Source organism: Atractosteus spatula, chromosome 7, assembly GCF_055471065.1.
Source record: "Atractosteus spatula isolate fAtrSpa1 chromosome 7, fAtrSpa1.hap1, whole genome shotgun sequence".
Classification (NCBI taxonomy): Eukaryota; Metazoa; Chordata; class Actinopteri; order Semionotiformes; family Lepisosteidae; genus Atractosteus; species Atractosteus spatula.
The window spans coordinates 29,158,214-29,181,281 of NC_142712.1; the positions used below are offsets into that span (position 1 = coordinate 29,158,214).

Below are 23,068 nucleotides of genomic sequence, written 5' to 3' on the forward strand. Positions count from 1 at the left end.
CTTTATATAAATGACAAACTATTTGTTTAAAGATTGATAAAAAAAAAGCATGTGCTATAGCTTTGAAGCTATAGGCTTTGAAATAAAAAAAGATACTTTAAAAAATTAGAAATGGTTTAATTTCAATTAAAAATGACAGCTTTCTACTCAAACCATTTTTAAAAGACATACAGTATTACACATCAATAGGAGGCCATGATTGGTAAGGGCCAATGGGAACTTTGGCCAGGATGCCGGGGTATATTAACTCATATTAACTTAACATTAATATTAACTCTGTCATTTAGTTTAATAGTGGTGATGATTTCAGTGGGTAAAACCAGTGTGACAGAGAATAGAAATCCTATGAGTAAAATTTACAGTTACACTTTACACAGTAATAAGCAAACCTAAAATCTAAATATGAGTGCTAAATAATAAAGCCTTTGTCTAGTGGAAAATGTGAAACATGCACTATTATTTAATTCCATTGAGTGCTGAGGGGTTTCAGGATTTCAGCCATTGCTGTTGTGGGTTTGAAGCACTGGAGACATTCAACTTGTCCAAATCAAAGCTGTCTTCATATATTGCACCTTTAAAATAACAAAAAAAAGTCAGTCACATGCAAAAATAGGTTTAAGCACTTAGCACACAATGCAGCCTTTATGAAAGTCATGCATTATTGAAATCAGTTTGATTAAGATCTACCAGTGAGCAATCTTAACTGTTAGATACATTTTTGCTGTAAATAATCTAATGAATGACATTCTAGAGAAATTATAAAACTAAAAGGGACTATGTGAAAATAGTTTTTATAATGATAAATAGTAAATAGTCTGGAATTGTTTTACTTAAATTCATGGCAGTTATCACAATGATAGTGCTTACTACAGTAGGTCACTTTGATCTCACTCGGTCAAAGCATCATATCACCCAGCTTGTCTTCTACCAGTAAAATGAATGTCGTAACCATGGTCTAGCACATCTTACCATTCCTCACAGCCTGCTTCACTCTTCTCCAGAACACATCACTCACAATGACAGACAAGAAGATGAACACTCCCACACTCATACAGATCCTGATCAGGTTTTCCACAGCAGAAGAAACTGAGACACAAGAACCAAACACTGGGGTCAGAGAGTTGTAGCTGGTATTTATCCTGATCATCTACAGGTTACTTTGTTACCTGAATTCTGTTAACAGTCTCAGTTATTAAGTAAGATTAAAATTCAAAAGAACATCTCCAAAAACAATTTTATTATTTTATTAGGTGAATAATTTTGAGTTTACTGACAGTTTCTTCTTGTTTTAATGTAACATGTACATGTATGCAGTATTTTATGAAGAACATTTGTATGCAATATGAGTCTTTTAAAAGCATTTAAAAATGTACCATTTACAGTTGCAGCTACTCAGAACACGTATTAACGATCATTGCTGCATCAGAGATATTAAATATGACGTGGCATACTTACAGTAGCTATGTTGTTTTGGCACTTGTGGTGCATTAGATGCTAGTGAAATGATTGTTTTATTTACTCTGTTTTCTTACTGTACATCTTTAAAATCACCTTCTTCATAAACATTTTCTGCATCAAAGTCTTTAACTTGATCACTTACTATTATTATTTTGGAAAAGTTTTGAAGTGCTCGTTGTAACTATAAAAAGTTTATATACTTCATAAAAAGCTATAATGTTTTAAACTTTTCTATGAATACTTGCTGTCATAATTGTAAAAAAGTTGTAGTACATTTTGAAATCCACTTACTAGGGAATTGAACATCATTAACAAATATTAATTCAAGGATCTAAATATAATATTTATATAATTTATATACAGTACCTGGAAGTGGTACCGTATTCCACTATCTGGAAACATATGCATCAATTCTTTTGACTCGTCATTTTGACGTGTTCTTTTTAACTACATTTTGCTATTGTTACTGTTGTAATGGACAATAAAACACACATAAACCACTGAAACAAAAATGAACAAATGAGACTGGGCTGGGACTCCCTACAGAGTGAGAACTGCAAAAAAGTGTAGATTAAAGGAGCTATATTCACAAGCCTGCTAGTTTACAATGTAATAGGGCCGCTTCACTTCCTGGATGTTCTATTGCCTCGTTCTGAATCACAGAAAAGGATGGCAATATGTCACTGCGCATACCTGGCAATTTCTGGAGGATTTACAAGTTACTGTAAACATTTTACTTTTATTGTGGTGTTAAATGCATTCATCAATGCTGATTCTTTCTAACCCCGAAATATAAAAATAGCACTGCAGTTCCTCTTTAAAGGTGTGATTATCTTTAACCACCGATTAATAAAATAACACTGCTTAAGGTGACTTTCATTTTAGAACCCTACCTGACATGTGCAATACCAAAGAATTGCTGTAGTCAGAATAATAGACCACTCTTCCCCTTCTAGCTCGACACCAATACTCTCCACGGTGGGACAGAGCAGCAGAGCTGATGATGTAACTAGACCCATTAGTCCTGGTACTGTCAGTGTCAGTGTTGGCCAGGGTTGCTCCCTGTGTGTCTTTATACCAGAGATACTTCCAACCAACAGAATCTCCCCCAACTTCACAGTTCAGGGTGACTCTGTCTCCTGTGTATATCTGTCCTCTTGTGGGGAACACAGTCAGAACAGGCTTTGGCCATATTCCTTACAGAAGAGAAATGAATAAGATCAGACTTTGTACAATCAATACCTATATGCAAAAACAAATTCACATCTTCTAGCATAATCCTCTGAGGTACTTTATTGCACTTCTACAGGAATATTATTATTGTATATTCAAAGTGTCAAAGTGTGATTAATCATTTTTTTAAATTGAAACCCTATATTTGTGTCTCACTAGGTTAAAATAATCCATAACAACAGTTAAATTGTAGTTTTATTGAACACTGTAATTAGATGCAAGATCCATTATATAGATCATATCTTCAGTATATACTGTACTGTTTAATTTTCAGGACAAATGAAATACTTACCGGATACCTTCAGTATAACAGGATTGCTGACATTAGAATCATATAGTTTATTATGGGCATTTTCTCCTCTGCAGGTATATTCTCCATTACGTAACTGAGCAGCAGAGAGGATTGTGTATGTGTTTAAATTTCTGCTACTGGAGTTAACTTTCTCTGCTGGAAGCTCCTGTCCATCCTTGTACCATTTATAGTTCCACCAAGCAGAGTCCATCTCAATCTCACACCTCAGAGTCACACTTTCTGTGGTGAATATCTCTGTCCATCCAGACTCCAAGGTCAGTACAGCCTGTGGTTGAGCTGCAGAATAGACAAGTTTGAATAGGGGGTAGAATTAATAATATGAGGTATGCAAATAGTATGAATCTAAGAATTAATATGGGGGAAAAATAAATAAAGCAGTTGTGTGCTAAAATTATGTTTACTAAAAAAGATACTAAAATGATCAATCATTTTACTATTTCAATCTCTTACCTATGAGTTCTAATTTCAGAGAATCACTGCGATCAGTGTAATAGAACACACTTCCCCTTCTAGCTCGACACCAGTACTCTCCACTGTGGGACACAGCAGCAGAGCTAATTGTGTAACTGGACCCATCAGTCCTACTGCTGTCAGTGTTGAGTAGGGCTTCTCCCTGTGTGTCTTTATACCAGAGATACTTCCAACCAACAGATCCACCCCCAACTCCACAGCTCAGGGTGACTCTGTCTCCTGTGTATATCTGTCGTCTTGTGGGGAACACAGTCAGAACAGGCTTTGGCCATTTTCCTGATGGAAGAGTGTTGAAGATGTTCAGGCCTTGTCAGTACCACCAAAAACCTATGTGCAAAATCAATTTCACAGCTTGTGGCATAAGCCTCTGAGATCCTAAATTGTACATCTACTACATAATTATTGCATGAATGCAGGAATATTATTACATTCTAAGTAGGGGTGATCGAATTGATAACTAATACTTGTGTCTGGGTCTCAAATAGTTAAAAATTGGCCTTTATTTATAACATTTAATCACATTTTTTCTAAAGTAACAATCAATTATTTGAATAATCTCCGCAGTATCAATATATATGTTTGATTTTCAAAAGAATACAAATACTTACCAGATACCTTCAGTTTAACAGGATTGCTGATGTTAGAATAAAATAGTTTATTATGGTCACTTTCCCCTCTGCAGGTATATTCTCCATTATGTAACTGAGCAGCAGATAGGATTGTGTATGTGTCTCCATTTCTCCTACTGGAGTCTACTGGAAGTTCCTGTCCATTTTTGTACCATTTATAACTCCACTCAGCAGAGCCCATCTCAATCTCACACCTCAGAGTCACACTTTCTGTAGTGAATATCTCTGCCCATCCAGACTCCAGGGTTAGTGCTGCCTGTGGTCGAGCTGCACATAAACCAAGATTGAACAGAGGGTAGAAAAGACCATGAAAATAAGAGATATAATTTATAATTGAACAAATTATATTTAATTCAGTTTCTTACCTATTATTTCTATTTGCAGAGAATCACTGCGATCAGTATAATAGACCACACTTCCCCTTCTAGCTCGACACCAATACTCTCCACTGTGGGACAGAGCAGCAGACCTGATGGTGTAACTAGACCCATCAGTCCTGCTACTGTCAGTGTTGAGCAGGGCTGCTTCCTGTATGTCTTTAGTGTTTTAACATTTAGAAGAGAAATTGAGTTTTAAACAAAAGATGAAAGTCAAAAGTCCACTCTGAAAACAATCTATTTGCCCAAGTTGTCATTAACACTTTCCTGCTGACTCCAGTTATTCATGCTGCTCTAATGTAAAGTTACTGTGCCCCTATGGTCATCTTGCACCCAGTCCTCTATCTATTTGTTGTATCTATCATCGATTCTTTATTTATTTCTCTTGCTGTCCTCTAAGCTTGCTGTCTCTTTCTCTCAAAGTGCTCACTGCTCATTTCTCATTTCACTGCTAGTGAGATAGAAGATTGCAATAATAATAAACCTGATATCATAGATTAGATTGGATGTACAGTAGACTCATCTGCAAAAGATAGTGAAGGAGTATGGAGTCAGTTTATGTGAGTTTGAAGAACCAACTATTCAATGTCAAGCCAACTAAATATGTTTAGTCACAACATTTGTTCTTTTTCTTTTGCTGAAAAAATAGAAGTCTGGTCCTTCTCTTATCTCCAATTTAATGAATCTCAAATCTTCATGAATTTCAGGGGCTGTTCTCTGTCCCTTCCTCTTTCTCTTCTCCACTTGCTCCCTTGCTTGGTCCTTTGCTACTACCACAGCTGCACTGGTCTGTGTTACCTCAAATGTACAGCTAAAGGTTAACTTTCATCTCTATCACATTTCTTATTATCTCTTTTCATTGTCTTTCCTGGCAACTGATATTCACTTAACCTCCTCCGTGAGCCAAACACAGTGTCCATCTGCCTCCATTTTCAGCTATCTCTTCCCCAGGTGCCCATACTACAGTGTAGCCCAGAAAGTGGTGATAACCAGTTCCCTTTCCTTCTTTCCACCCTGCAAGTGTTTGTGCCTGACTTTCTCCCCTTCCTCAGTCCCTTGCAGACTATGTGTCAAAATGTCTGGTGTTGCTTGCTATCAGCACAGTCCTACTGTCCTACTGTATGTCAACCTACTCCTGAAATTCTAATTATAAATTTTATTTATAAAACTCAATTTCAGCATGGTCACTGTCTTCTGCAACTACTGTATGATTCTGTGAATGAAAACGTGAATTATGGTTTTCATTTGATACCCTTCTTCCCCCTGGCTCAAACAGTGTTCTCCAGAATAGCTGTCCAAAATTATCTCTCTCTACTCAGTTTAGAAATACTACTGAAACGTCCCTTGAACCATCATTTCCCTATTATGTGTTTGCTTTGATAACCTTCATTCAAATTTATCTATAGTTTTCTGAACTTAAGAATTTTGCAATTCAAGACAATTCAAGCCATGCCTCTGCTCTGTGTTAATGAGTTTGAATGAACTACTGAAAAGGTGATTGGACTGAAAAAAAGCAATCATGGTTAATCCAATTTGAAATTCCACAGGACATAGATCTCTTTTAACTTTTCATTTTGTATTTTTGTGTATTTAAGACAGGACGAAGATTTTATGTTGCATGTGAATTCTGTGTGAAGATTTGTCACATCACAAACAGCATATTAAAGCCTAAGAAATTCTTCATAGAAGAATAGGAAGTATTATTCCTGGTCTTTGCGGTTTGTAAAAAAAAAGGCAGGATAAAGGGAGGAATAAAGGAAATTGAGAAGAAACTTGATTTAATGTTTAAATCTGTGGAGGGTACAGATAAGGCAGCCTTGTGAACTCCTATAGTCTCAGTAGCAAAACATGGATATACAGTAGTGTCACACTTGGAAACTGAAATGGAATTTATTTAAGATGAGGAATAGGAAACAAATTTTACTGAAACAGTTGTGGATGCCAAGAGCAAGCTTCCCATTCAGGTGGTTGATGCCCAATATCTGATCCCCCTGAACATTGTTTTATGTTCATTTTCCACAACTTCCTTCCACTACTAGGGCAGAAAGATGTTTTCTTTATTACAATTTTATATGTTCTTTAAGGTAGAACTGCATTGTTTTGATTACATTTGAAGGTGGAGTGAATTGTAAATGCATCAGCATGATGTAAGACCTCCAGGTGTATGCGGACATGGTAATTGTTATGTAATATTTTTTTACTTGAATTATCCATTGTAATTTACATATACAACAGATAAAATTGAAGGTATCAATCATTTTTTTCTTTGCTTTTGTTTTTTTTTCATATATAAATTTATGGACAGCTCAAATACTAAAGCACTGACAGATGTTAAACTTAACATAGTTATTTCATCAGATGGTACATTAAGTACTCATGTAAGTTACTAACCTGAAACACTCAAAATAAGAAAACCAGGATGTGTTTGAAATATTGGTTTGTTTCCCCGTTCAGCTTGACACCAGTACTGTCCACTATCAGACACTGTTGCAGGACTGAGGGTGTAATTTTTCTGATCTTCAGCACTGGATCTAAAGAGCCTCTCTAGTCTTCCCTTGGTGATTCTAGCCCAGGAATATCTCCAGCCACCTGATGCCCCCTTCACCACACAGCTGAGGGTGACTCTCTCTCCTGAGAAAACCACTGAATCCGGGGGGTCTATGGTCACTACAGCAGGTGTCTGGCCCTCTGAAACAGATCAGAAATGTATAATTTGCTAAACATACACCATGCACCTCTTACACAAATGATTAAGTAAAACATTTAAACAGATATGAAAATAACTAACCAATTACTGTCAGCGTGAGAAAGTCACTGTCACTCTGATCAGTTCCTCTCTCAGCTTGACACCAATATTGTCCACTGTCAGACACTGACACAGCTGTTAGGATGTACTGGGAACCATATTTTCCACTGGAGCTCCTGAGTGTCACTATTCTCCCCTGCTTCTCTAGGGCCCAGTAATATTTCCAGCCACCAGATCCTCTAACCTCACAGTTGAGGGTGACTGTCTCTCCTACAAACACCTCTGTCCATGGAGGGTCTGCAGTTACCACAGCTTGAGGCCTGGACCTTGGAATACAGACAGTGGTTAGGGTGAAGCAACAGACTGGTGTTCAAACTTGAAGAGTGCCTAGTAACCAACTTGTTGTTTCACAACCAACTGTTGTAATTTCACAAATTCATACTTTTGTTATGATGAATTAATAATCCATCAATTAACTTACAGAATGCTACATTTTCCTGGTAAGATTTGAGGAAACTCACAGTCTATCCTGGAAGCATAGACCACAAGGCAGTACCACACCATAAATGGGTTGCCAGTGGCATACATACAGTAAAGTGAAAATGTAAGGAAACTCCCATAAGATTTATGGTTTAACATATTAAGACCAGTTCTACTACTAGACAAAAACTAACCTCATTTGATAAATAGCACACAAAACGTCTATTGTGTCATTATTTATAAAAAACATCAGCCTGCATTCAATATCTTTGTATGAAAAGTAAGTGCATCATAAATTCTACCATCTTATCATCTTAAATAGGTAGGTAGATAGAATCAGGAGCACCAAAACATGAACAAATGATACGTTGATCATCAAGAAGTGATCCCACCTGTGTATAAAATCAGAAACTTTGGAAATTTGGTCTTAAGCGTTCGGTTTTGTGGTAACACATCATGCCCTGATCAAAATAAATCTATGACAGTCTTAGAGAAAGAATTGGTGCTGCTTATCAGTCTGGGAAGGGTTACAAAACCAGTAAAAACCAGTTTCATAGTCCATCATTCCATGGTAAGAAAGATAATCTACAAATGGAGAAAATTCAAGATTGTGCCCAACTTACCCAGGAATGGCTGTCCTACCAAATTATCTCCAAGATCTGAGCATAAGATGTTCCTAGAATTCTTCAAGAACCCCAATGTTGCATTCAGGGTTCTCTTGCTATGATAAATGTCAGTCCACCAGCAGGAAAAAAATGAATAAGAATGACTTTCATGGAAGGATAGCCAGGAGGAAACCCCTGCTTTCAAAGAAAAATATACACTTAAAGTACTTTTGCAAAAGTTTTAGGATAATTTTGGTTTCGGATGTCTTTCTGCAATAGGATTTCTGAACCCCCTCTTTGAGAATGCAGACGGAAATTATCCTGAATTCACAACAGTATTCCACTTTCTTCATAAGCATTTTATGCAGCAAAGTTTTTAACTTAGTCACTTACAATGGTTATTTTGGAAAAGTTCTGACATGCTCGTTATGACTATCTTAAGGTTATATACTTTATAAAAAGTTATAATGTTTTAACCTTTTCTATGAATATTTGCTGTCATTATTGCAGTAAAAACTGTTACTAAAAGTCGTCAAGTACTGTTGCAATTTACTGTTACATTTTCTGATTGTTACAGTAAATTGATGCCAGTTTTTTATTTGTGTCTGGTTTTACACATTTGACATAAAAATATAGAAAGCACAGAGTATCAAAACACCTAGAAATCAAAGACAATACAAAACTCTGGCTTAACAGTATGTGGCTAAAATATATTGTATGTCTCTCTTCCTTGTTATTTAATGATTGCTGTAGGATGATTCCTGAATGCCATAGCTGTACATTGCAAATTGTTCTGCTGCTGAGCTTTTCTCTTACTTGTCTGCTGGCAGGAGAAGAATAGTCCTTTCAGAACTGAAAGAAGAAAAAAGAATATAGTGAGAGTGTGTATGTCTGTGTGTGCCCTGCAATTGCTTGATGTCCCATTCAAGGTGTATCCTGCATTGTGCCCATTGCTTGTCCAGTTCCCTTTCAACCCTGAATTAGAATTGGTTAGAAAATGGATGGGGACCACCACCATCAATGTGCAGCATAGTGCACCAGTACATTCACCACACACCAGCTATCTGTTTGGAGGGGAGGAGCACAGAGTAATGAAGCCAATTCATAGATGGAGATTAATAGGAGGCCATGACTGGTAAAGACCAGTGGGAAATGTGGCCAGGATACCCCTACTCTTTTCGAGAAACGCCTTGGGATTTTCAATGACCACAGAGAGTCAGGACCTCAGTTGTATGTTTCATCTGAAGGACAGCACCTTTTTATAGTATAGTGTCCCAATCACTATATTGGGGCATTAGGACCCACGCAGACCGCAGGGTGGGTGCCCCCTGCTGGCCTCACAAACACCTCTTCCAGCAGCAACCCAGTTTTTCCCAGGAGGTCTCCCATCCAGGTATTGACCCGGCTCACACCTGCTTACCTTTAATGTGTTGCCAGTTGTGAGTTGCAGGGTGATATGGCTGCTGGCTGCAATCATCAATGGGCTAACCACTTTACTATAGCTTGTGCCATATCTTTCACTGACTTCAAGTGTCATTTTTTTTTCAGCTGACGAGAACCAGGTGGCCATAGTACACAGTATATTCTATTTAAATTTTCCCTCACAATCATAATTGTTTCTCAGTAGAAACGGCAAATTATAGCATATTAAATTTAAAATGTTTAAGTCACTGCAGATAATATTAAAGAGGAAGACCAGAGAGTTAATTTAATATTTATATTAAAAATCAATATATTTTAGGGAAATTTCCATACACTGAGATTTTTTAATTTACTGTATATCCTTATTAGTCTGATATAGAGACAAATTTATTTTGTGTAACTTGTCCAGCTGAGTTAATGGCATCTGAAGGAGTGGCACGAAAAGAGTTTATCAATGAAGCCAGCTTTTGTTAGCACTTTGTAAATGTGTAGACCCACTTGCCAATTTTCACCAATGCACAGGGGACTGGATAAGATGGTTGATTGGGATAAGGAAAATGAATTATAGGAATAAATAAAATAAATAAAGACTTGTAAGGGTTAATAGTGGAATCAAGCTTGAAGTAATAAAAAATAATGCTTTGACCTATTCTATTTTGCTTCTTTTGAGGTAGAAAGTGATTTTATTGTGAGAACCAATGGAAAAATCCAATAAGGGATGAAAATGATGGTGGAAGGGTTGGCTGGCGCCAGTGAATTCTACCCAGAGAAAACAATCCAAAGAAGGCCACAAAAAATAATGCTTTGAGGGTCAAGGTGACAACAGGAGACGAGATGTCATTTTGGAGTAGGGAATTAAAACAGGATTTAAAGATTTCACCTTTAATTGGAAGGTGATTAGATGTTAGTGAAAATAATCAAAAGTAAGACAATCTTAGTGGGTCAGACATGGGAAAGGAAATATGGAAGTTACAGTAAAAGTCTTGAAATTAATAATTATTAATTAGTTTCTATTGAGAAGAAAACAAATGTTGCTTACAAACTGAGCTGTATAACATACACAATATCAATATGAATCACACAATTAGCGAATAACTACTAAATGAGCTTTATGGCCCACTTGGCCTCCACATCTTTGTAACTATTCTTATTATTTTATATTTAGATGAGAATCATTTTCCGTGTTTTGGTATTTATTCAATAATGATAGAAATTTATAGTCAGGCACACTAAGAAACTCAATAAACACATTTTGCTTCTTTGTTATTTCAAAATGACTTTTAAAGAAATAAAATGACTTTACATAGACCTTTTAGAGTATATGAACAGGAAGGAACAGTAAATTTGCCCAGAGAGGTATGTTGGTCCGCATAGACATTTTACTTTCCTTTGATTACCGCATTTTAAGGACTTCAATAATATTAAACATAAGTTACAGTAATAATATTAATAAAACAGCGGAAAACAACATGAGTATTTCGACTGAAACATTTATAATAAAATAAAAATAGTGTTAATAAAATTCTATTTGGGAGATAAAACATCTGGAGTACTTACATATTGCCATGAAGATTTCATACCGTTGCATTGTGTTTTTCAAGATCTACAGGAGTGACCACTGAAATTCAGAGAAGCTCACCTGCATTTCCTTAGATGACAGCTGAAGACTTCATTTAAGCTAAACAAAAAAAGTGCTGACGACACTATTGTGGGTTATGTGTGAAGTTCGTGCAACATATAACCACTCTTACAAGGCACTACACACTGCAATTCAAACTCTGATGTAGAAAGATGCAGACAGGTGATAATATTGTTCATTTTCTGAGCTCTGTAGGATTACATGAAGTCACAGTGTAGTTTGGCTACACTAATTGATTTCCTACGGGAAAGGCCATTTCCAGACAACATACATTATAGTGCATTTTTTCTGTAATGCTCTACACCCGTACATTTACAATCAGTACTTTTGTGAGGGTATGTACCCCCATGATGGTTGAGGGGGACAGTCTCACCGAAAAAAATTGCCTCTTTGTCCTACTGGAGGAAACCTCCCAAAAATTGTATTTTCAAATATTATAATAGAAATTGTGATTTCAATGAAAAATTGGAAAATTTGAGGAAATAAATATACAACACAAGAAACACCTGATTTTGGGTTTTCCTTTTGTTTAAAAAATAATCAAAAAAATTAACAGAAAAACATGATATCAAGTACAGTATGTTCCCAATGGCAATTCACAAATCAAGATTTACAGTTCATCGTCTTCAGTGTTTTACCTTTTGGTCTACAAGGAATTTGAAACAAGTACAGTATATGTACAACTGTTGTTTCCTCTCAAATTATTATATTTAGGATTTTACAGTAAATTCCTTATTCTCCTGTGTGGAAGATACCACTTAGTTTGGCATAGTGGGGCTGTAGTGCTATTGTAACAACCTGTAAAGTTTCATATGAATAATGTAAATACTTAACATTCACTATAAATCACAATGTGTCTGAGTGTCTTGAAAATAGACATGTTGAACACTCCAGGTATGCGATGAAATTTTCAGAATACATTGTGACATTGTTGGGGTGGCTACCTAAAAAGAAACTGCAGCAAGAAGTGTGCAAGATCTAGTAAAATATATATATATATATCTTGGCCATGCCTTGAACAGGGAGACGCCTTGTTTTATTTTTATGTAAAATCTTCAAGGGCATGTACTAATTCATCACAAAATTTAGACCATCTTTCTCAGTTACCATCCGTCACCAGTTACCAGTTACCGTCAGCATGCATAGGCTGCAAAGGAACAAGTAATAGGTTTATTCCATGCTGAAAAGAGAAGAAAGAAAACACAACGCTTTGGCCTTGGAGCCTTCTTCAGGTGTGTGAACCTGAAGAAAGCTCCACGGCCGAAATGTTGTGTTTTCTTTCCTCTCTTTTCAGCATGTTTAGTATACCTGTATACTGTATTGTGATGCCATACAGGACAGCACACACTAGGGGTACTGATTCAGGCAGGTTCATGTCAACAGATGCACCCTGTCAGGGATCCATACACCACCCTGAGTATGATATGGCTCCTCGTCATATTCTTTATATGCTTCTGTCCAAATTACCATGACTGCCTCTGAGGTCATTCTGCTCATCCACTGCCAATGTCCTAAGCCCTTAATTTGCAGACTCAGAGCACCAGCATGTGTTCATCCACCTTGCCCTCTTTTGGTCAAGCCCATTTGGCTGTAACCATTTTCCTACATTTTTTACCTTACAAATGGTCCAATATAGCAACAACCAAATCTGATACCATTCTGGAGCCTCCTGCTCCTCTATCTGTAACTCTCTCTCTTAGGACACTGTTCCTCGGTATTACTCTCACACAAAAAAAAGTTACTGGCTCAGTTGTATTTCGTCAGTCCTCCCTTTGACTTTGTGTTGGCCTACAGTACATCTGCTAGTCCTCAACCAGTGCCAGCAGGTAGCATGTCATACAATACATATGTCATACATTACATACTAATACATTACTTGCAACTATTGGTACATTGGTATTCTGCTAGTTTGCTTCTCACACATCTAATAGCTGTTGACACCTCAACCGCTCAACACAAATCTGTGTCCTTTAGGAGTTGCTAGCACATCTCCCTTGTGCTCGACCAATGCTGCCTTCACCACAACACTGTGTACTGTACATATTCTACACTGCAACCAGAGACCAGCAACTAGATAGCTGCTCCACCACTCTGGACTTCAAGTATAAACCTAGGTCCCTCAGGGCATTCTCATGCTCTTTGGACCTCACATGTTGCCAGAAAGCCACAGATTAGATAGACCCTCTTCCTATATCTTTCCATACAGAGCTGGGCTCCCATCGGACATACACCAGCTCTCTGGTCTTAACTCACTTACCCACACAGAGTCTCTCTACTCACTTTTAATCAGCGCACCATGCTTTCATTCACTTTGGCATGACAGAAAGATGAGTGGCCCTGTAGTCGTCAGACAGCTCAATCTGTGCAAGCACTGTTTTTAAAGTTTAAAACAGTTTAAAGTTTTAAGTTTAGAACTCTATAACTAAAATCCCATTGTTATACTGTAGGGTCCGAACTCCGTGGTACTGTAGGTGTAAGGGGTACAGTAGATAGATAACGTCTGAGTTATGGTATGGTAATGCCGAATTTCCAGTTCTTTCATTTGCTGCAGTACAGCATGAGACTGGAAGCTTTCAGTCAGGAATGAAGGGAGGAACAGTTGGTAAGTCACATTTTATGTTTAAATAAACAGAGATAACGAAGCGACTAAGACTATCCAGACTCTCCTCTTCTTTATTACAGTTACTGCAATCCCTTGTTTGTATTCACACACAGGCACTGGCATGTGTATGGCATGCTAAGGTATTCACTATTTTAAGAGATGTGTATGCTATTGAGCATGAACCAGAGAATATGTACACCATACTGCCCTCTTTAGCCACAATGGATCTCCACAGTACACAGTGATAGGAGCTTCATATTGTTTTCTCTGACAATAACATTCCACATATAGTACCTACCAGATTATACATACCCCCCCCCCCAAAAAAAAAGGAATTAAAACAACATATAGAAGATTGGGCTACAGATTGGATAATGTGCCTTTTTTTTTAAAAGTCTAACAATGTTAAACCGTAATCATAATATCACTGTACAGAGAAAAAATAACATTTGTCATAAATGTATCCTACAAAACAAATGTTACATTTATTCACATCTCTTTTATTCATCAGTATTTATTTTAATAAAATGTTTTAAAAAAACAAATGTACAATAACTGTTCTTTGGAAATACAATGGAATCCCCCCAAATGATATAGAGGACTCAAGGTTTACTGTTTCCTGCAATCTGCAATACACAGTGACATCTGGATATTGTCACGCCCGACATCCCTCCCTAGAGGACGCTCCACTGCTCCCATTATTGTCCGTGTGATTAAGCTCTCCAGGTGTACCCTTTTAGCATTATTATTTAAAGATCGGCACCTCCAGTCCTCGGGGCTCATCATTAGGGTAAGATGTCGCGAGGCCTGCCTAGCACCAGGAAACCCTACGTCCGTCTCCTGAGGGCATAGGCCTCATCCCCGACACCTCCCGCTTCCTGAGCCCGGGGTCTGGAGGATCTCGCCCCGTCACCCTTGGACCCCCATGTTTTGTTTGTCCATGTGCTCCCCCCTCCCGGGGATTTTAACTTTGTCGCGTCCCAGGATGGATTCCTTGTTGATGGACTCTCGGACTGTGCTTTGACCTGCCCTTGGACCCGTTTGGATTTGGATGCCATTTTGTCTTCCCCGTTCACTGTCTCACGGATTGTCACTATTATTTTGTGCACTATTAAACCCCTGTGTGTTCCCTTTTACCACGCCTCCTGTTTTCTCCAGCTCTTACCGCATCGCATAGGGTCTTCTACAAGATCTGACACGGATTTCAGTCCGTGTTCGTGACAGATATACTTGCATATATCCATACAGTATCTGTAGTTTCGTTGAAAATGTTTCTTCAAAGTCTTTTGAATACGATACACAAATAGATCACTCTCAAACTTGCCAAACATAATTTCAATGACAAGTTTAAAAATATGTCATGGTTAGATTAATTGAAATTTTAAATTTCCAGACTTGGTCGTTGGGCTTATGTTTGGCATAAAAATGATTAAACTCATGTTGAGAAAACAGTCATGCCCACTGTGTAATATTGTCTCAATTATATTTAAAATTGTTTTGCAAAATAGATGCACATTTTTAATTCTAAAAGATAACATATTGCCAAGACATCTGGTTCTTTCTACCAAAAAGCTCTAACTTGGCCAAGAACGGACACTCCAGCTTGATAATTATCCAAAATATATGCCCAAATCGTCGAAGAATGTTTAGCTGTACACAAAATAATTGCTATTGACACTGCCATCATTATCTGGAGAGCTCAGTCCAATTGAACATTTTTTATTCTCACACAAAATAACTTGATAGAAACCAAATGGTGTGAAAGAGTAATTCTATATAGAAGAAAGGTAGTACATTTCTCTTCTGAAGTACAGTACCAGGTCCTCATAACACACTTCAAAAAGAGTCTATTCAAAGTAATGCCAGAGGAGTTATAGACTACTAACTACTGTATATTAGTGTGGATAAATGTGATCCTCATGTTTTATGGACTTTAATTATTTATGTTAAATATTACTTTGTTCTGTGCAATGCTTTTAAGATTTCTATATCTTATTATTTTTAAGAAAGTATTATTTGTTTTCGCAATTTCTTATTTTGCAAACTCAGAAATACATTTATATGGGATTTTTGTCAGTGATCTATGATGTCCTACGCACTATGTGATATTTGCTTTGTCATCTTTGCCACAATGTTTCATCTGTTACAGTTTGAATAACCCATAATGAAAAGAAGGATTTTTGTTATTATTTAAGATTTTCATTAAAAGTTATTTAATGTTAGCTAGCATTGGGTTATTTGTAAAGTAAAAACTTGTGTAGTCTCAGAATTTACTTGAGCAGAGTTTACTGAATCAAGACTGCTGGCACCACAGTCTTTATTACATTTGGAGATTTGGTATGCTCAGGACTCACAAGCCATCTTATTTAGAGGGAAGTCAATAACACCTAAAGACAGGGAAAAAAGCTGCTCAACAAAAATATTTCTATGTAGTTGTGAGCACAGTGTTGAGAGTTCTAAGAGCCTTTTCTGTTAGCATTCTAATTTACCAGCAGACTGTAGGCTGAAAACCATTCTCATTTGATAACATCACAGTTACTGTAAGCTTCTGCATGTCTATATTTGCCTTTAAAACCAGAATAGAAGAGCATCAGTCAAACCCAAGGGTCACCACTTTTGTGGTTTCATTTGGTACTGTATACATTCTTTAGTCCCAGAATTGTTTGATAAACTGCAAACCTGAAAGCTGTCTGTTAGGGTTTGTAATCAAAATTGAGCCAAGATCTTTTCAGGGAAACAATAATGCATTTAGTCTTGAAAGGGTGCTCTGAGCAACAAAGTCAAAGAACCTTCACAAAGTATTGGAGTGCAAAGTATTCTTGTATTTGTGATCATAAGATTATGAAAGAGAAGGTTAAAGACGATTATGAAAGACAAGTACAGTATACAGTGATACATTTTATTTTGGGGTAATTATATTCATACATTTAGTACAGTATATACTTTGTTATTTGGTTATATCTCCCTTTAAAAAACTCAATTTACAATGTTAATGTTCAGACTTCTTAATACATTAAAACAACGTTCATGCTTGTGTGAAAATGTCTTCAATTTACACTAAGTTTAAAAACATTGATGAGTAAAACTCATAGAAGCTCACTCTCATCTTCTCAGGAAAAAGTCTATCTCATACCTCATCTGAAGGTTTCTGAGAGGTTCTTACGGCAGGATCAGTACTGTCATTATAGATATAATAAAATGTGAAATTTAGACACAATTATTTTGCTGTTGGTACTCTGTTTTTGTAAAGAAGCAAATATCTTGGCATATCCAAAATATTTTAAAAATACCTCAATTAAATGTATGAAGAAATCATCTGGAAAGTATAATACCAGTGTCATACAGTATATCTTTTTTAAGGGCATATACTGTATATTCTTGTTATTGTCCTGTCAGACTGGCTGCAGGTTTATTCCTGGCTGTGCCTGCCAGCAAATGCTTATTAGTAATATAAATAGTATTTTGTAAATCAGAATGAAAGATAAAAAGTATTAAATACAGAAAAGAAGCACTCGGATCATGCTGGTCCTAATGGGTTGGCTGGCTCAGCAGCCCCCAGGGCATGAAAACACCCTGACTCACTGATAGTTGCTCGAGAGGTGCTGCCTCATGACTGGGAGCTGGATCCTCAGGGGTAGATAAGGAAGAGGAAGACTTCCATGATTTACTGAGAGTCACTTGAGAGGTGCTGACTCATAACTGGCCTCGGACCTCTGAATACAAAGGAGGAGGTAGACCCCTAACTTGCTGAAAGTTGCTTTTTAAGGCACTGCCTCGTGACTGGGCACAAATCCCTCAAGGGGGAAAAAGAAAGAACCCCATGAAAGAAAGTACCCCTTGACCGGAGGAATAATTCTCAGAGCAGCTGCCCCAGGGGTGGAGAATGAAGAGAAAGAATTGAATTGACTCTTGAGAAAGAAGTGAAGTCCCCAGACACACCAAGAACCACTTTGGGAGCTGCTGTCTTGTGTACCTTACCCTTAGGGAACCGAGAGGAGGAGAATTAGTAGGTTAGAACTGCTTAGAACAGTGTGAGAACCTCTCCAGGAGGGGTCAAGGTGGTGCTGCTGACCTGAGATTGGAGAAGTGAGATTAACTTCAGAGGGAACCTGGATGCAAAAGCAATATGAAAGAAAGAGTAGGAGGAGGGAGGTGAAGGGAACCCACAACTTTAGACATGAGTGTTATAGTTGATAGCATATGAGGAAAGATGTGAAAACGGGTTTAAATTAAATCCTTTTCTGTATGAGGTTTAGACTTCTAAACAACAAGCTGGAATTTATGGCAGGAAAGGGGGTTAACTGATAAGGATTCCAGATGCAAGCTAGGAGCCCGCTGGGGATGTAATCTTAAACTGACCATTTGGCCAGGGTCTCTTAACTGGCCAAATACCATGACCCCTCTTTACCATAATAACAAGTGACGTCAGAAGCGGAAAGAAAATACTATATAAACTAAAAGTTTGTACCGGCACATTGAACAATATTTCGGTTTTGTTGTTTCTTGCGGGAAACAAGACTTTGGCTTTATTGTTCCTTGCATGCAATAAACTCATCTGTTTAGCTTCATCTCGGGATCCAGAACCTTATTTTTTCTGTTACAACAATTCAAAAATTGAATAATAGAGGAAGAGGAGCGCCCCCCAGCTTATCACCCCAAACCTTTTCCTGTCAATTTTCATTGTAATGCGACAGGGCATTGGGTGGGGTAACAATGACATTTCAATAGGCTGGATTTAGAAAACTAAGTACACAATCAGGCCCTTTAATGAGGAAACCTCTATTTATTTAGCAGTAGCATTTTAGCCTGCACCAAACCATGTATTGCATTTAAATGCAATATTAGCACATTTAAAATGTAATAAGTATTAAACTCAATGTTATCTTGTTTAAAAGCACTATTACCTTGTTCTAATGCATTTTTTTTTCTTCATGGCAGGCTTCCATAGATTAATCTAAGCAGCATCTCTTCATGCTCTTTGAGAGAGCTAGAGAATCCAGACAGGACTGAACTCACATATTCTCCCAACACTCAATAACCAACGGAAATCTGTAAATCTTTAGAATACAAAGTATTATTGTCTTTCATGCTTCCCCTTTGTCCATCAGATTTCCCATTATTTTAATAATCAACCATTCCCACCTATTGTTTCTTTTATTTTCCTAACAGACAAGAAAGATTTCACAGTATAAACATCACTGGACAAAATTAAGTTCTTCTTGCTCCAATGCAGCCTGTAAATGGAAGTACTGTAGTTTTCAGCTGTAGCCTGTTGATCTAAATCTTCACATCAAGCTAGAATCTGAATATTTTTTTTCTTTCAAACATTCTAATGGGTAATAGGTTAGAAAATGTTTGGTGTGCAAAAAGAAAAAATAGAAATTATAGATTGATCACATTCTCTACCATATACTGTAGGAATATTAACATCTTCACATTCATCATGTTTATATTAATGTTTTAATTCTCCATATTTCTGCTCATGTGTAAGTTAGTGGTTTAGGTTGTTCTGTGAGAAACAGAATGAAGATTAAGTGGGTAACTGTACACCTGAAACTGTCCTATGTCCTAAATTTGGTTCTGCTTTTTCAGCCCTGAGCGGCTTGACCAGTACATGTACGTCACTAACTGCAGACTGGTGTTACAGTGTATTCTTAGTGTCTGAGCTAAATTGATTTTGTAATTAGTTCTTCTGTGTAATTTCTTTATGTACATTGTAATTTAAGTCACACCTCTAATAAAGCAAATTGCATATATCTCAACTGTATCTTTATTTTCCAAAAAAGTTACCACCTTACAGTAAACTCACAACTGACCAGGATGTAGGCATGTACAATATCAAATCTGTGTTTTTGCTTATAAATGATCAAATTCATTTTCTTTAGCAGTAATTAATCAAGATGTTGAAATGTGTATTTGAGAGTGCACACACTGTACTGAAAAAATCAGCCAAAAAAGTCAATGAACTAAATAAATTCATCAACTGAAAAAACTTCTCATTTACAGCCAACATTATTAGTAGGATCACAGCACTGTAGCAGAAAATACTGTAAATAATGCATTCAGAGTCTTGACAGGGTGCTCTGAGCAACAATGTCAAAACACCTTCACAAAGTATTGGAGTGCAAAGTATACTTGTATTTGTGATCATGAGATTATGAAAGAGAAGGTAAAATAAGATGAAAGACAAGTACAGTATACAGTGATACATTTTATTTGGGGGTAATAATATTCATACATTTAGCATATACTTTGTTATTTGGTTATATCTCCCTTTAAAAAACTCCATTTACAAATGTTAATGTTCAGACTTCTTAATACATTAAATCAACTTTCATGCTTGTGTGAAAATGTCTTCAATTTACACTAAGTTTAAAGACATTGATGAGTAAAACTCATAGAAGCTCACTCTCATCTTCTCAGGAAAAAGTCAATAGACTTCAGCAGGGTCCGCTTGTCGGCACGCCCGTCTCTATTTGGTGGTTTGAACCAAATCTTTGAGCTGACATTGCCATTAAATGTGACCGAGAATACTCCAACCGGCGCGTCGCTCCGCCTGCCGTCGGGGGGAGGAGAACAAAGTAATGTAGCCAATTCATAGAGGGGGATTATTAGGAGGCATGGGAAATTTGGCCAGGACGCCGGGGTTACACCCCTACTCTTTTCAAGAAACACCCAGGGATTTTTAATGACCACAGAGAGTCAGAACCTCAGTTTTACGTCTCATCCGAAAGACGGCGCTTGTTTACAGTATAGTGTCCCCGTCACTCTACTGGGGCATTAGGACCCACATGGACCGCAGGGTGAGTGCCCCCTGCTGGCCTCACTAACACCTCTTCCAGCAGCAACCTTAGTTTTTCTCAGGAGGTCTCCCATACAGGTACTGACCAGGCTCACACCTGCTGAGCTTCAGTGGGTTGCCAATTGTAAGTTGCAGGGAGACATGGCTGCTGGCGCATGAAAGCATGATACCAATCCGGCTTTGAAAATAATCACTGGTCTCATGGCAACAGGGTTACAGGTCCTCACAGTGTATGCGTTTGTGATGTCATTGAATCCAATTATCACAGCTAGTAGAGCCTCAAAACATCACAGTCTTACCAATGAGTTGTAACGATTGTCACTCCTCCTCTTAAGGGCACTCCAGCCCTTCCTCGTTCTGTCCCATTACCCACACCTGTTCTTTATTCCAGCCCCTCTTCTGTTCCACCTTATAAGCCAGATGCAGACGTCATCCGGGGCTTCTCATTGATTTCCGCATCGTGAGAGCCCGGGTCCTGCTGGGTCTGGCTCCGTTATGTTTTTAACCTTCAGTTCCTGATTCCCCTCCCTTTGCCGGTCCCGACCCGGTTCATGGTTTTAACCCCCGAATGGATTGCCTGGTTAAGGACTCTTGCTTTTGTGTTGGATTCCCCGTTTGGACTTTACATGGGTTGTTTGCATCGGCCACACCTCCCCGGACCACCAGCACTCCCCGGACACGCCCCCTGTCTCCAGACCCTTTTCCTGCATGACCATTTTTCCCCTTGTGTCTTCACAATTCTGGATCGTGTCGTCCGCATAGAGCCCGGAAAGAACCGGATCGTGACATGAGTCCTGCAGTGGTGATTAGACTCAAGCAACCTTGCTTTAAGTGTCTCCTTGGGACAAGTTCTCTAGTGGGAAGTTCTGATTACAGAAGCTCCCACCAGAGGTTTATAGGAGGAGAATCAGCAGAAATTTGTAACGCACAGTTCTTTCCGGACCCTATGCGGACGACACAGTCCGACGGAGTGGGGGAACACTAGGGAAAAGTCATGCAGGAAAACGGGGCTGAAGACAAGGGGGCGTGTCCAAGGTGCGCTGGTGCACGGGGAAGGCGTGGCGTGGCCGAGGCGAACAATCCCAAAGAGTAATCCATAGAGTATCCAAAACATGAAGGTAAGTCCAAAACCAGGAGATCCATCAGAGGAAGGAATTAAAAACCACGAAGACCGGGTCGGAACCGGCGGACGGGGAACAGGAACGGGAACCGAGGTTAAAACCTTAACGGGACCAGGCGCCTCCTGGTCCCTGACTCGCACGATATGGAAATCAGATGCAGAGCCCGGATGAGCGTCAGCGCCTGGCTTTTAAGGTGGGCTGGGAATAGGGAACAGGTGCAGAGAATAAAGTCTTAGTGAAAGGGCTGGAGCACCCTTAAGGAGGGGGGACTATAGTCGTGACAGTACGCCCCTCCTTTTCAGGGCGGCTCCGAAGCCCTAAGAAAAAAAAAGGGGAGAAAAAAAAAAACTGATGGAATCCAGGCTGCCAGGGTGCCGTCCGCGGGGTCCAGGTGTTGGCTCTGCATTCTGTAACGCACAGTTCTTTCCGGACCCTATGCGGACGACACAGTCCGACGGAGTGGGGGAACACTAGGGAAAAGTCATGCAGGAAAACGGGGCTGAAGACAAGGGGGCGTGTCCAAGGTGCGCTGGTGCACGGGGAAGGCGTGGCGTGGCCGAGGCGAACAATCCCAAAGAGTAATCCATAGAGTATCCAAAACATGAAGGTAAGTCCAAAACCAGGAGATCCATCAGAGGAAGGAATTAAAAACCACGAAGACCGGGTCGGAACCGGCGGACGGGGAACAGGAACGGGAACCGAGGTTAAAACCTTAACGGGACCAGGCGCCTCCTGGTCCCTGACTCGCACGATATGGAAATCAGATGCAGAGCCCGGATGAGCGTCAGCGCCTGGCTTTTAAGGTGGGCTGGGAATAGGGAACAGGTGCAGAGAATAAAGTCTTAGTGAAAGGGCTGGAGCACCCTTAAGGAGGGGGGACTATAGTCGTGACAAAATTGGGTTCATCCATGGTTTTCAATACATCTTGAAACTACCAGTGGTGACACCCATACTCTGCCACTGCACTCTCCTGTGCTGAAGTACCTGTAGAACCATATACAGTATTTCATCCTCATGTTCAGACGATCTGTGAAAGCAATACAAAAGACAAATAGAATTTTATGATATATACTGTAGATATTATAATATAATTCAATTCAAGGGATGTTATGTTAAAAGTTTACTTTACACATTTAAAACACTATGCAGTTATGAGAAAAATGTTATGAA

At 38.5% G+C, this 23,068-nt stretch overlaps 1 protein-coding gene across 1 annotated transcript in view; it reads right to left on the bottom strand.

Annotated features, from left to right (window-relative positions):
* Positions 1-486: 486 nt before the first annotated feature.
* The window catches only part of LOC148830774 (Fc receptor-like protein 5), a 142,416-nt gene continuing 119,834 nt past the window's right edge, over positions 487-23,068 (bottom strand). The window contains exons 9-15 of the mRNA XM_088919975.1: positions 7,270-7,553; positions 6,873-7,169; positions 4,144-4,371; positions 3,122-3,280; positions 2,490-2,612; positions 970-1,086; positions 487-572 (exon numbers count right to left, since the gene is read on the bottom strand). Coding sequence (XP_088776101.1) covers positions 487-572; positions 970-1,086; positions 2,490-2,612; positions 3,122-3,280; positions 4,144-4,371; positions 6,873-7,169; positions 7,270-7,553 — 1,294 coding nt within the window. The remainder of the gene's footprint in view (positions 573-969; positions 1,087-2,489; positions 2,613-3,121; positions 3,281-4,143; positions 4,372-6,872; positions 7,170-7,269; positions 7,554-23,068) is intronic.